General features: G+C 42.5%; 1 protein-coding gene across 1 annotated transcript in view; it reads left to right on the top strand.

Annotated features, from left to right (window-relative positions):
• Positions 1–278: 278 nt before the first annotated feature.
• Positions 279–12,557, top strand: part of MAN1A1 (mannosidase alpha class 1A member 1) — a 167,833-nt gene continuing 155,554 nt past the window's right edge. The window contains exons 1-2 of the mRNA XM_032862419.1: positions 279–397; positions 610–1,476. Coding sequence (XP_032718310.1) covers positions 856–1,476 — 621 coding nt within the window. The 5' untranslated portion in view covers positions 279–397; positions 610–855. The remainder of the gene's footprint in view (positions 398–609; positions 1,477–12,557) is intronic.

Here is a 12,557-nt window from a genome sequence, read left to right as displayed (position 1 = left end):
CGCGGCCCCCTCTCCGCCTCGGCTCCGCCCCCGCGGGTCCCTGAGCGGGGCGTGATTGGCCCGGCCACGCCATCACTCTCCGGACGCGTCACCGCCCTCGTTTCCGAACGCCCGGAGACCGGCAGTGGTATTAGTGCTCTCGGGGCCGCGGAGGAGGGCGGCGTGCTGCCCTGCTCGCTCCTACTCGCCCGCGGGTCGGCGCGCTAGCCCAGCCGAGCGGCGACCAGGGCTGCGGGGCTGCGCGCTCAGCCGCCCCCTGGGAAGCAGTGGCAGCTAGTCCCAGCTCCGAGATGGGGAGCTGGCGAAGTTGACTAGCCCCCCGACCCGCGCTGCGTCCCTCCTGCCCCAGAGGTGCGTTGCTCTCTCCAGGAGGTGCCCGCACGCGGCCCTGCTCCAGGTGTGCTCAGGACACCCCGTCCCCTGGGACCAGAAAACTTCACCCCAAGTCCAAAGAGTGAGCTCCGAGGGCGGTGCCGGGAGCCAGAGTCCCGACTCCGCGCTTGTGGGGGCTGTCCCGGCGGGTTGCACGGCCGTCGGAGGGCGGAGACCCGCTGGAAACTTTATCACCATCATCGTAATTACTACATTTTACTGTTTCTCTCCCCGCAGGGGCTGCGGCCAGCGGTCTGTCGCGCGTGCTTGTTTGCCAAAGGAACTGCCCGTGGGAGAAGACCCACAGAAGAGTTGTTTCCCCAGGGCATACCTGCAGCCCAGCCTAGGGGCTCGGGCGGCCTGGATGCGCAGGACCCAGGCCCGCAGCCGCTGACGCCAGGCGGCGGCGAAGTTTGGCTGCTGAGCGGCGCGGCGCAGGGCCACTGGACAGCGGGCACCCCAGCGGCCGCCGCGGCTGGAGGGATGCCGGTGGGGGGCCTGTTGCCGCTCTTCAGCAGCCCAGCGGGCGGCGGCCTGGGCGGCGGCCTGGGCGGGGGGCTCGGCGGCGGTGGCAGCGGCGGCAGGAAGGGATCCGGCCCCGCCGCCTTCCGCCTGACAGAGAAGTTCGTGCTGCTGTTGGTGTTCAGCGCCTTCATCACGCTCTGCTTCGGGGCGATCTTCTTCCTGCCCGACTCCTCCAAGCTGCTCAGCGGGGTCCTATTCCACTCCAGCCCCGCCCTGCAGTCAGCCGCCGACCATAAACCCGGGCCCGGGGCGCGCGCCGAGGACGCGGCAGATGGGCGAGCCAGGCGCGGCGAGGAGGGTGCGCCGGGGGACCCGGCGGCCGCGCTGGAGGACAACTTGGCCAGGATCCGCGAAAACCACGAGCGGGCTCTCAGGGAAGCCAAGGAGACCCTGCAGAAGCTGCCCGAGGAGATCCAAAGAGATATCCTGCTGGAGAAGGAGAAGGTGGCCCAGGACCAGCTGCGTGACAAGGCGGTCTTCAGGAGGCTGCCCCCGGTGGACTTCGTGCCCCCAATTGGGGCGGTTGGCAGGGAGCCGGCCGACGCCGCCATCCGTGAGAAGAGGGCAAAGATCAAAGAGGTGAGTGCTCCGTACTGGAAACCCCTCCCGCCCGGCAGCCTTCTTCTGGGAGAAAAAGACAAACCTTTGAAACTCTAAAGACTAACATTACAGTGTAAAGGGGCATAGAGCTTTTCCTCCTCCACCAGGTGCAATGTGAAAGGCTCTTTCGTTTTCTTTTTTTTTTTTACTATCACAGTAGATGTGGTCAATTAAGATCTGAGGTTGGATCCCGTTGCTTTTAATTTGCGTGCTCTGGTAAGCATAAAAAACGTGAGATAGGTATTAAGTACATGGGCAGGTGGGGTGGTGTGCAAACCTCCTCTTTCACTGGCCTGTATGGGTTAATCGTCCCTGAGAACATTGACAATGAGGGTCCTAAACAGCCCCCTACTGAAGCTTGGACTGGGCTGGAAATGAAGGTTGGGTGTAAATGCAAAGTACTGATCACAGAGGATCAAAAGGTTCTAACTGCCAGCACACCCTGGCCTTCAGTCATGTGGCTGAAGGTACCAGGTGGCATCCTGTGTGTACTTACAGATTAGAGAGGTAAAACCCGAGAACTTCCTATCTTGGGGGCACACTGTTGCTTACATTTTAAGAAATGAAAAATTTAAAAAGCCAGCCGATTGTCTCTTGCATTTCTAGTGTAGTCAGAAAAAGAGTATTTTATGTGACGCAACAGGTTTGCCTCCACAGCAGCACAAAGATGACAAACTTAATCTAAGACAAACATGGACTTTGATAAGTCTTTCATAGTTTATTTATCATAATTTTCAGTTAGCACCTGTAGCATATGGCCACTTAACTGGCTTAAAGCTGAGGGGGACCTCTAAAGTCATTTTAGACTGTCAATTTAAAGATGAAATTTGAGGGGCCCAAAGCCACAGAATCAGTTAGTGATAAAGGACTTGAAACCAGAACTTCCTCCCAGTCCCCTGTCACTAGTCAGCAGGTCGTTTTGTGGACATGCTTCCTTCCACACCTACTCTCCTGTGTGAAACTATGCCAGCCTGGATTTTAACACAATCCCAGAGCTGTAGGAACCAAATTAAAAGCATTTCATCCCAAATCTTAATTTGGATTTCTAAAATGCATTGTAAGTGGAAGTAATATTTTTGGCATTTAAAAATGTCAGAGCCTCTGTGAAAGTAAATTTTATGTTTGACATTGGGTAGGTAATCAAGAAAGGAAGAGTCCTCATTCTCCCATTTTCAGAGAGTAAACAGAATTTTGAGTTCGTGAAGAGGTGTTTAGCTTGAGTACCTACAGAATGGAGGCAGCTTGATTGCTATGGGATTTGTGACTTTAAGACCAGATGAACATGGTTTAGTGGTAATTGAGCAGGTTAAAGTAGATTTGGGCCCCTTTCAATTTACCCTAGGCATAAAGTCGGTGCCTTCATCGTTCTGTACAAATAGCTTCCTTCGAGCCCATCAGCCTTTCTGCTTTGGGACCCTTGTTCAGGCATAGAAGAAGACTTGGAGGAATGGATTTTATGCCCCCGACTTCTCTCTAGCATATTGCCTTCTCCATGAAATCCTGTCAGGGACACCAAACTAGAAAAGTGGATAAAAAGCTTTATTTCTCACCAGTTTCCCTCACCTCTTCATCTCCCATCCTCCTTAAAAATATCCAGACAAAACCATAGGTAAATTAACCCTAAAACTATATGCTTATGTATCCCTTAAGTTTAAAGCAGTGCAATTCACAAATGTCATGCCCTGAATTCCTATGAGCTGTCAGTTAGTGCAGATCACAGTTGTCCAAAGAAATTATTTTAAATACTAGAGATTCATGGATGTTGAAAAGCTATCCCAACCAAGCAGTAGTGACTAAAAGTGCATTAAGAGCAGAAGCAGTGGGAATTGAGGACCGCATATTAACGGTATGCCTATCTGCCTCTATTGGATCCATGTTATCTGTCTCTCTAAATCAAAAGGTCTTAATTAGCCATGTAAAGAAAATGTATGTAGCCTTCTGTATCTGTGTGGTGCTAACATCTTAGCATTTAGATGTTTTGAAACTGCCCGGTCTTGCATAAAGTGGTGGAACTAAATGTGTTCTTTTAAATTCCATATTGCCGTGAGAACCCAAAAAAGCTAGCATAATTAGCTTCAGTATTTAGTCAAAAGCTAATGGGGAGAAATGGATTATGGTTTTTCATCAGAGTAGTTCAGGCAGATGCATTCCTTTGTAAACCAAAAAAAAAGTAACTCGTGCTATTCTAAAACTGTGCTGAAAATGTTCAGTTTTAGAAAGGAAAGAGTGGCTACCTATTGTGAATAGAGCACTAGAGCGTTGCACTTCAACTTCACACTTTTATATTCAGTTTCTGAAACCACCATGGACTTCTTTGTCCTGGCCCAGTGGATCTTTGCCTTGGTTTTCTCTCTCTTGTTCCTGGTTCTCTTTATATACGTAGGCTCTCTATCACACCTGAATATACTAACAATTTTATAGCTAAAATTTAGAAAGTATAGGCAAATCTAATACGTTGAGAGCTTAAACTCTAATTTTTGAGCCGAACATTAAGTTTGTAAATTTGGTTTAAAGACAGCTAATAGTATTTTTATATTGCCAACACAATTGTGTTACTGGTACTTTGGTAAATTCTTAACAAATCTGTGCCTAGAGGAGACCACTGTAATTTCAAATCAGATATTGCCTAGCTCCCTTCACAAAAAGCCATTATATGCTTTCCAGTACTAACTTGATGGATGGTAAATCTTTGATGTAATACTTAAAATTGAAATCAAGATGCTCCCTCCCATGAAAATTTTGTAAATAAACCAGCTCTGGAATTTCCCTGAATTTTATAATACATAGTACACATTATCATGAGTTTGATCTTTTAAAATTTGCACTAAAGTTATCCTTAGTTTTAAAAAGCAGTGTTAAAATAATGAAGGGCAGAAGTTAAAATAGCACCGTAGAATTTTTAAAGGTTCCTCTTCTACCTTAACCCTTTTTTAAAATCAAAAAGCTTCTTTCTTTCTTTCTTTTATTTTTTTGTTTTTTTGGTTTGAGCCTTTACAAAGAACTTGTACTGATTTTTTTAGGAGTAGAGCCATAATCCTAATTTAGAGGATGAATAATTTTGGTTTTCATCTCCTGGAATTAAGGGGAGTCCTTGAGTAATGGGGGAAAAAGACAACTTGTCAGAGGGTATTCTTACCTTCTCAAACTGGAATCTCCACTAACCTAAACGGGGTAGGAATGAAGGGGCTGACAGTCAGCTTTGGGTCTCTCAGTTAAGGCTTTGGGATTGGTCAGCCGTGGGGCTCACAGTTGTCTTTACGTTTCTCAAAGCATTCCTTAGTTTTTTATTCCAGTTTTTTAGTTTTTTATGCCAGTTCTGCTCACCCTACTCTGAAACATACCTGACATTGGCAATAGGTAAATGCAAGATTCCCCACTCTTAGGTCATAGTATTTGTAAAAATTTTTTCTCTTTAATAAGTAAATGAATAAATTAAGATTTCAGCAGTTTAAGTGGTAGAGTAGATGCTGACTGTTGAACATTAATACATGAAAGCAAGAAAAGGTTGTTAATGGGTGATCAATTATGCCCAGCCTAATTTTCAATAAGCTATTGATAATTTGTTTGAGAGGAATATTCTGTCTTCCTTTTACCAGGTACCTTAAAATTCATAGGACTTAGAACCTAGTTAAGGTGTGAAAAGTGGATAAAAAAAGCATTTTTGAGTCAATGCTTCTCTATTTTTTAAAGTGAGCTCATAAAATAAACCATCCTGAGAAAATTTTCTTAGTATTTCACATGCACAGTAAGTGCCTTTGTATTATTTCTTACATATTTCTATTGAATTATTCCATAAGCTATGGTAGTACAAATTCTTCAATAAAGAGTTTCAAGCATGTGTCCCAAGGTCAGAGGGGAGGAATGCCTACAGATCAGTGTGAGTGATGAGAGAGAAATATACATGGGTAGATCAGAACTGCACTGGAACCTGCTTATAGCCCATAGCCCAACAGAGAACCTGTGTGACCTTTCAAGTTCTTTACAACCTACAAGACCATAAAAATGTGTGTGTGTGTGTGTGTGTGTGTGTGTGTGTGTGTGTGAGGTGAGTTTTGATTGATCAAAATAGGAATATCTACCCTGTGGATTCCAGAGATTCTATGAAATGCCTTTCCCCTAAGCAGAGAAAAAGGTAAAGGAGAAACCGGTATTTGGTACTTTAAGGAAGAGATTCTTTCTTTGGGAAAATTAAGTCATGACTTTTCCTTCAGTTCTCAGTCTGGTGTTAAGTCTTAGTGTTAAGTAGTTTGAACTGCCTCTAACCAGCCCCTGCTTAACCCTCACTCCCAAACCTGTTTAAAGATCCTTTATACAAACTAGGCAGATTTTTTCTTTTACCAACAATATGCCATAAAAATTTTAACTCTCTGATTGTTAAAAGTAAACATATGCTCTAAGTCATAAAGTTTTGTTCTATAGTCCTTAGAGATAGCTCAGCTTGCTCATCTTACAGTAGACACAACTGAGACAGAGATTTTTCTGGAAATCACATTAGAGTTGAGTGGAGGATGGAAGCCAGATCCTTGGGGACTGCTGCTCACTGCCTTAACATGGCTTGCCTCCTAAGTAAAATGCCACAGAAGTATATAAATGGACAGGCCATATTCATTATTTGCAGACTCTCATGGAGAATGATTACAGAACACAATTCTACAGTATTATAAATTTGACCTTATATTAGTTAAGTTACATTAACTATAGTCATTTTTTAAAACCTGATTAGTGGCATGATTTAGAAACCTCTTCTTTTTAAAGCCACCCAGGAAAAGTTTGATATGACATTTTTTTTTTCTGTTGATAAAGATCTTAGCAGGAAGCGGGGACATTTGTAATCATTCAGTTGGACATTCTTTACAAAGAGAGGTGGGAGGCAAAAAGGAGGGATAGGAGAAGAGGGGCAGCTTAGAGAAGAGGAGTGTGACAGCATGGGGAGCTCTTTGAAACTACAAGCCTACATACTGTTGACATTGCATGATATGTAACAGAAGAATTGATGGCTAGCCTAAAGGACTACATTATTTAAAAAGTAAACATACATTAAAAATTACAACAAGCTACAGACTCTGTATCGTAGGAGCACAGTTCTCTTCACCCAAGTAGGTCCTAGAGAGAGTCTGGATACCCTGGCCTGTTCCTGCTCTGTCCCCTTGCAGCGCTGTTTGGGTGCAAAGAGCTGGTCTGGAGGCAGTTGACCAGAACCTGAATTCCTGCCTTTTAGCGACCTGAGGCACGTTGTTATTGAATCTTTCAGAGCTTCAGTTTTCTCATTTGTAAAATGAAGACAACAGTGGGCACCCATTTTGTTAGATCAGAAGGCTTAAGTGTGGTCATCCCCAGCAACACTTAGAATGGTATCAGTCATGCTGCGAATGATTGATAAATCCTACTTGCTATTATTACTGTTAATACCACTGCCGAAAGCCATCAATGTAAGATTCCTTCGCTTCATAATGTTGGATAAATCAGGAAGTGGATAACGAAGTCTCAAAAAGTTACCAGAAACAGTTCAAATCACGTTTGGTGCTCAAAAAAATACATTTCCAGCTCATCAAGTTGATCTTTCCAGACAGCTATGATTTTATTGTGTTACTGTCAACTCTGATTTTCTCTGCTACCTTCCAAATTCCAAAAAAAAAAAAAAACTTTAGGTCTCTCTAAAATGGTATACTTCTTCAGCTTCTGTACTTGAAGTATTTGAGACTTGGTCTCTTTCTCGTAATCAGATGTGCCCGTTCCTGAAGTGGCTCCTTCTCAGAGGAAACACAGTGCTTGAGGCATTGACTCAAGGCCATTGACTCCTTTGGCATTGACTCCGTTCCCCAAAATAGAAAGGGAAATTGAGGAAAGTGCTTTTTCACCAGTTTTATCTTTGGAGGAAATTTTTAAGAAATGAGAAAAAAATTACTCCAAACTTGACAGAAGTATACTTAATTATGATCAATTCTATAGTCAGAGTGCAGTCTATCATCTAATAATCAAATTTCACATCGGTCAGTTGTACTTTGTAACTCCAAGATTTTGCCCTTCTTTGAGAGCCACAAATTGAGATTTATTAGGGTTTTGGGCCCAGAAAGACCTCTGAGATCCTGAAGCCTGGTCTTCATTTTCCATGTGAGACACAGGGCCCAGCGAGCTGTGACTTCCTGAGATTCCCCAATGCACTAACTTCAGAGCTGGGAACTGCCTCATAGCCTGAAGGCCACACTTGGCCTGTGATTTCTTGACTCTAATGAGAACATACATTTTGGAGGCTGGCTGTCCTAGCCCTCCCTCCTCCTCAACTCTGAATGGCAGGCCAGCAGTGAGAAGCCCCTTGAGACCATTCTAAAGGGAGAGGAACATCCTTGCTTAGTGAGGTATTGCCTGAGAAAGCAAGACTGGCTAATTCCTTGGCTCTGAAGAAGGGGCAGCACTGCCCTACCCACACTGGGTCCTGATAAAGACTTGTGTGATCTTTAGGTACTTGAAAGAAAACCAAATGAGATTATGGCTTAAGAGCATTTAAAAGGCACAGCCCTCCTTTGCCTCTTGAATCCTCCGGGCAGTTGCTTTAGGTACATTAGAGCCCAGCAGTCCTGCAGATAATCCAGAACAGAGATAATAAAATTAAAAAGCCCACCATCCTTTGTATTCACTTGTCTTTTGTAACTAGAATGCCTCCCTCACTTCCTTTTTTCTGTCAGTCTGTTTGTCTCCCTGGTTATTAAGTTTATCAAAGGCCCATCCCAGACCTGCCCCACTGTGTTCTCCTCACGCTTGCTCTACGGCCTTTCCATTAAGTGACATGCAAGCCTTATTACAGTGACTTTAATTTGCACATCTTCACACTGTTGTATGTGGATCTCCCACAGGACTGTCCTACCCCCCAGTCCTTCCCGGGAGGGCTCTGGGTGGGAGAGGAAGCGTAGAAGAGGGGGTGAGAAGCTGCGGAAGCTCACCAGCTTCCTCGGACGGTCTGATAACAGGGCACCGCAGGCACTATCAGCATCTCTGCCGCAGCACTGGCGGGCATGCCTATTTGCTGACATTATAGGGATTATGAGGAAAAGTATGCCTGTGGGGTGTGGACACAGACCTGTGAACAACTGTGGGGATGAGCGAATTCAGGCCATGCAGGGACTACTGGAAACTCTTATCTGCCCTGTCCTTTCTCACTGAATTGTCTTTCCAAAGTCCTGTGAGGAACACTTAATTCTTCTAATGGACCAAAGGGCTCCTGGATAGAGGGGTTGAGGGCTTAGCCCATGCTAGGGGTGGTCAAATCCAGCCTCAGTCCAGCTTCCCTGAACTGATGTTTGGGCATGATTGTCTGACCCTAGTTCCCCTTTCACAAGAATATGTGCTGGAGCTGCTCAAAGGGTGTGTTTCCTCACTGTATCTCTATCAGGGCATAAGGCAAAAGGACAGTCCCATAGAATGATTAAGGAAGCCCAGGCATGTGTTCCTAGTGGCAAAATCTCATTCCCAGCTGCCTGAAATTTCACCATCCGTGCCTCCCTTTTGTTGATGTATTACTTCTTAAAGCTGCTGTTAAAAGCGTATCACTCAAGTTGCCCAGCAGAAATTATTATACTTTGAGATTTGTCTTAGCAAGGGTGAGAATAGGTTTGTAGAAGAAGGAAGTGTCTTTCATTGTCTTATTTCATTGCAAACCAGTGCTGGCTTAGGAAGAACCATTTTGAACGTACACAGAAATTGAAAAAAGAAAAATATATCCTTCATATCCCTATCACTTAGTCACAGGTAACCCAACACTACGCCACCCCAACATGTAGGGGGTTTTCCCCCCACAGATATAACCACACAGTACATACGTGTTTTTTCATTTTCTTTGGAAGTGTCATTTTATGATAGCCTAATGTGTGAAGTACAAGCATCATAGTTTATTTAACCATTCCCTTGGACCTGCACATTTAGGTCATTTCCAGTTTTTTGTTTTTGAAAAAATATGATTAGATAAACACCTTTGTCCATTAGGTTTCCATCTTATTTTTCATTGCCCTGACCCACCCCCCACCCCCCCGCATTAAGGAGGATTTCCCCTTAAGTTCCTGAAAGAGGAAATGAATGGGTCAAAGGATCACAGTACATTTTGAGGGATTACTTTTCAGAAACAGTTTATACTTTCTCTTGTAATATAGTGAATGTAGTCTATTAAGTCTTTATAAATTTCATAGGTGATGAAACAGTTTCCTGTATATTTAGTTTGCTTTTCTTAGAGCAACATTTTCTTCTGTGTTGGTTGACTAGTTGCATTTCCTCATTGTGAGTTGAATAGAACAAGGAAGTTACTAAAGGGGCAGAATTTGGGGAAAAGGCAAAGCATGGACACCTAAGGAATGGGGTGTCTTTTGGAGAAGATGGATCTAATAAGCCAGCTGATGGGACATAGGGGCTTGCAAAGGAGGCAAGGGCCCGTAAAGTAATAGACAGCATTTTATTTAAAAGGGAAAAAAAAAAAAAAAAAAAAAACCTTAACACAAAATTTGCTTCTTCCCTGAGTTGGTCACTTAGGATAAAAAGTACTCTTTATTGATAGGAGTACTTACCAAACACCTAAGCTAAGACCCATCCAGCCCCCTTCAGCTCATAGTCATTGTTAGGTTATAGTTGGGCTTTTGCATCATATATTTGAGGAAAGTATTGACCTCTCTGAAGATCTGGGGAAGGTGGGAGGGATCCTTCTTTTTTATAGAATTCATCAGGTTGGTTTCCTAATATTTTAAGTTTAGAGTTGAAGATCAAAAATACTCCAAATAGAATTTCAGAAGTGATTTTAGTGATGCCAGAAAATAGCAAGTCTTACAAAGATGAATTCTTACAGAGGAAAAATTACATTCTATGTCATGTGTTAGAGGCCTTTAGTGTTTTAATTATGATAAATATGCATTTTTTAAGGTATCTTGAGAATTAAAAAAAGCATGATTTGTTTATGAGGTTTGAGCTTTTATTTTTTTTTTTTTTGCTACTCCTTCAAATAATGTCTTTTTATTCAGGCATTTTTAAGATAGTGAGGAGCTGCACATTTCAAAATGTATTTTTATTCTGACCTTGGTTAATTCATAAAAGTCTGCCAAATGCCAGAACTCTTTAAATTTGGCTTTGAGACGGTGTTAACACGGGGAATAACGATTGACATAAATGTACTATATTATTTTTATAAATTGTGGCTTGAGATGATAGTAATTTTAGAATATTTAGGATGCTGTTCTCTGAGACATGTTATTTTTGTAGTCAACCAGCAGTGTGGAATGTTATAATGTATCTAGTCAACTACAGGTTTTCCTCTCGTAATTAGAAATGCTTCAACAGACATACTGTGTTTTTCAGGAGTTATTAGCCAAGTCAGCAATTTTATAAGGCATTCTTATTAAGTGTAAAAGGAACTTTATGTAGTAATTGGTGTGTATTTAATACACTGTGTACATTTACTTATATTAAGCATTTTGGTTAGTCTTCATTATTTATGTCTCCTAGGGGCTACTTGGCTTAGAATGCATGATGAAGAACTCAGTAGCTTAAAAACAACCCCACCACCAACAAAAAGGAATCTGGACGGGTTGGGCAATTTGAGGAGCATAAAAAAGTGAAGATGATTTATTAACTACCATGTTAAGCTGCTTTAGCAGTTAGGGTGAATAAAAATTATGATCTACTAAGTGTTCTATCAGTAATAAGATAAAGTCATAGCACAGGTTAGAAGTATTTGTTTTCTCTCCCTCCAAAAGTACAGAATCTCTGTGATGTCAGCTCTTCAGAGTCCTGAATCTCTTCCAGGACTACCATGTTGAGAGCAAGATAAAGAGCTTCCCCATCATGCATCCAGTGGGTCAATTAACCCTGGGCTTTGCCCATAATAGGACTCAATAAATATTTGTTGAATGAATGTGCTTATTTAAGCAAACATACCAAGAGGAGTTATTCAGGTTGAGTGTGACACACATACCCCCATTTGATATAATTACAGAATCCAAAAATGGGGTCCACTCATCTTTGGAGCTCCTTCTGTGTATCCTCATAGGCTACAAGCCATTGTCTTTTGAGGGAAAGCTTCCTATTTTATAATAGTCAAATTCATTCAGAACCAGATCTGGTGAATAGAGATCAATCAACATAGGAAACACCTTTTCCCATTTTAAAGTTGTTTTCACAATGATTTATAAAATGAAAAACTGTGTTCATTTTCTTATATGATTCGTTAACTGGCTGTGCAGGTTGTCCATAAAAAAATCTTTTGGGCAGATGTAACATCAGTGAAATAAATGTAGATACTTGTGATATTCCTTTGAAAGTCAACACTTAATTGAATATTTTTATACATGAGACACCTAATTAAAGTTGGTTTGGGTCACCCTCTGCTCCCCTCCCCAGCAAATATTTTTGAGACAATGATGTTTTTATAAGTAATGTTTACAGTACCACACCGAAATGAAAAGTAATAGGTTAGGGGTTATTTTCCACTAGAGAAATTAGACTCTAATAAAAATTTTCTCTGTAAGAAGGTGTGGTATTTTGGAAAAGATCCTTGGTCTTCTGTTTCCCAATTAAATATTTTGTAGCTCCTGAAAAGGGCTGTCTCATGTAAATAATTGCATGGTAGAAGCTCTGTGAATTTTATGAATTTGTAAATTGTCCCTTTTCCAATTCATTCTGTAGATCACTATTAGATTAGTTTTCCTAAAATACCACTTCTCTCAAGTCCCCTATCCCCATAGGGTTTTTCCTATGGAGTAGGGATTCAGACTTCAGCCAGCTTCAGAATCCTGTGGGGGACAGGTTAACGCACATAGATTGCTGGGCACTGCCCCCAGAGTTTCTGATTTAGTAGATCTGAATGGGCTTCAGAATTTGTATTTTTAACATGTTCCCACATGACTAATATGGCTGGTCCAGTGACTAGAGTGTGAAAAACATTGTACTAGAATGAAGAAGTCTCCTTCCTTAGGCTGGCAATCATGGTCTTCTCTAAATTGGCCTCAGTTTGCTTCTTGGTTCATAGCTCTTAAATAAGAAGGGGCTTTAGCTTTAGTTAAACTAAACTAAACTGTTTGAGCTAAACT

Source organism: Lontra canadensis, unplaced genomic scaffold (genome assembly GCF_010015895.1).
Source record: "Lontra canadensis isolate GAN:19392208 unplaced genomic scaffold, GSC_riverotter_1.0 scaffold23, whole genome shotgun sequence".
Classification (NCBI taxonomy): domain Eukaryota; kingdom Metazoa; phylum Chordata; class Mammalia; order Carnivora; family Mustelidae; genus Lontra; species Lontra canadensis.
The sequence above is the reverse complement of the archived record's forward strand: the minus strand, read 5'-3'. Positions and strand labels throughout refer to the sequence as shown.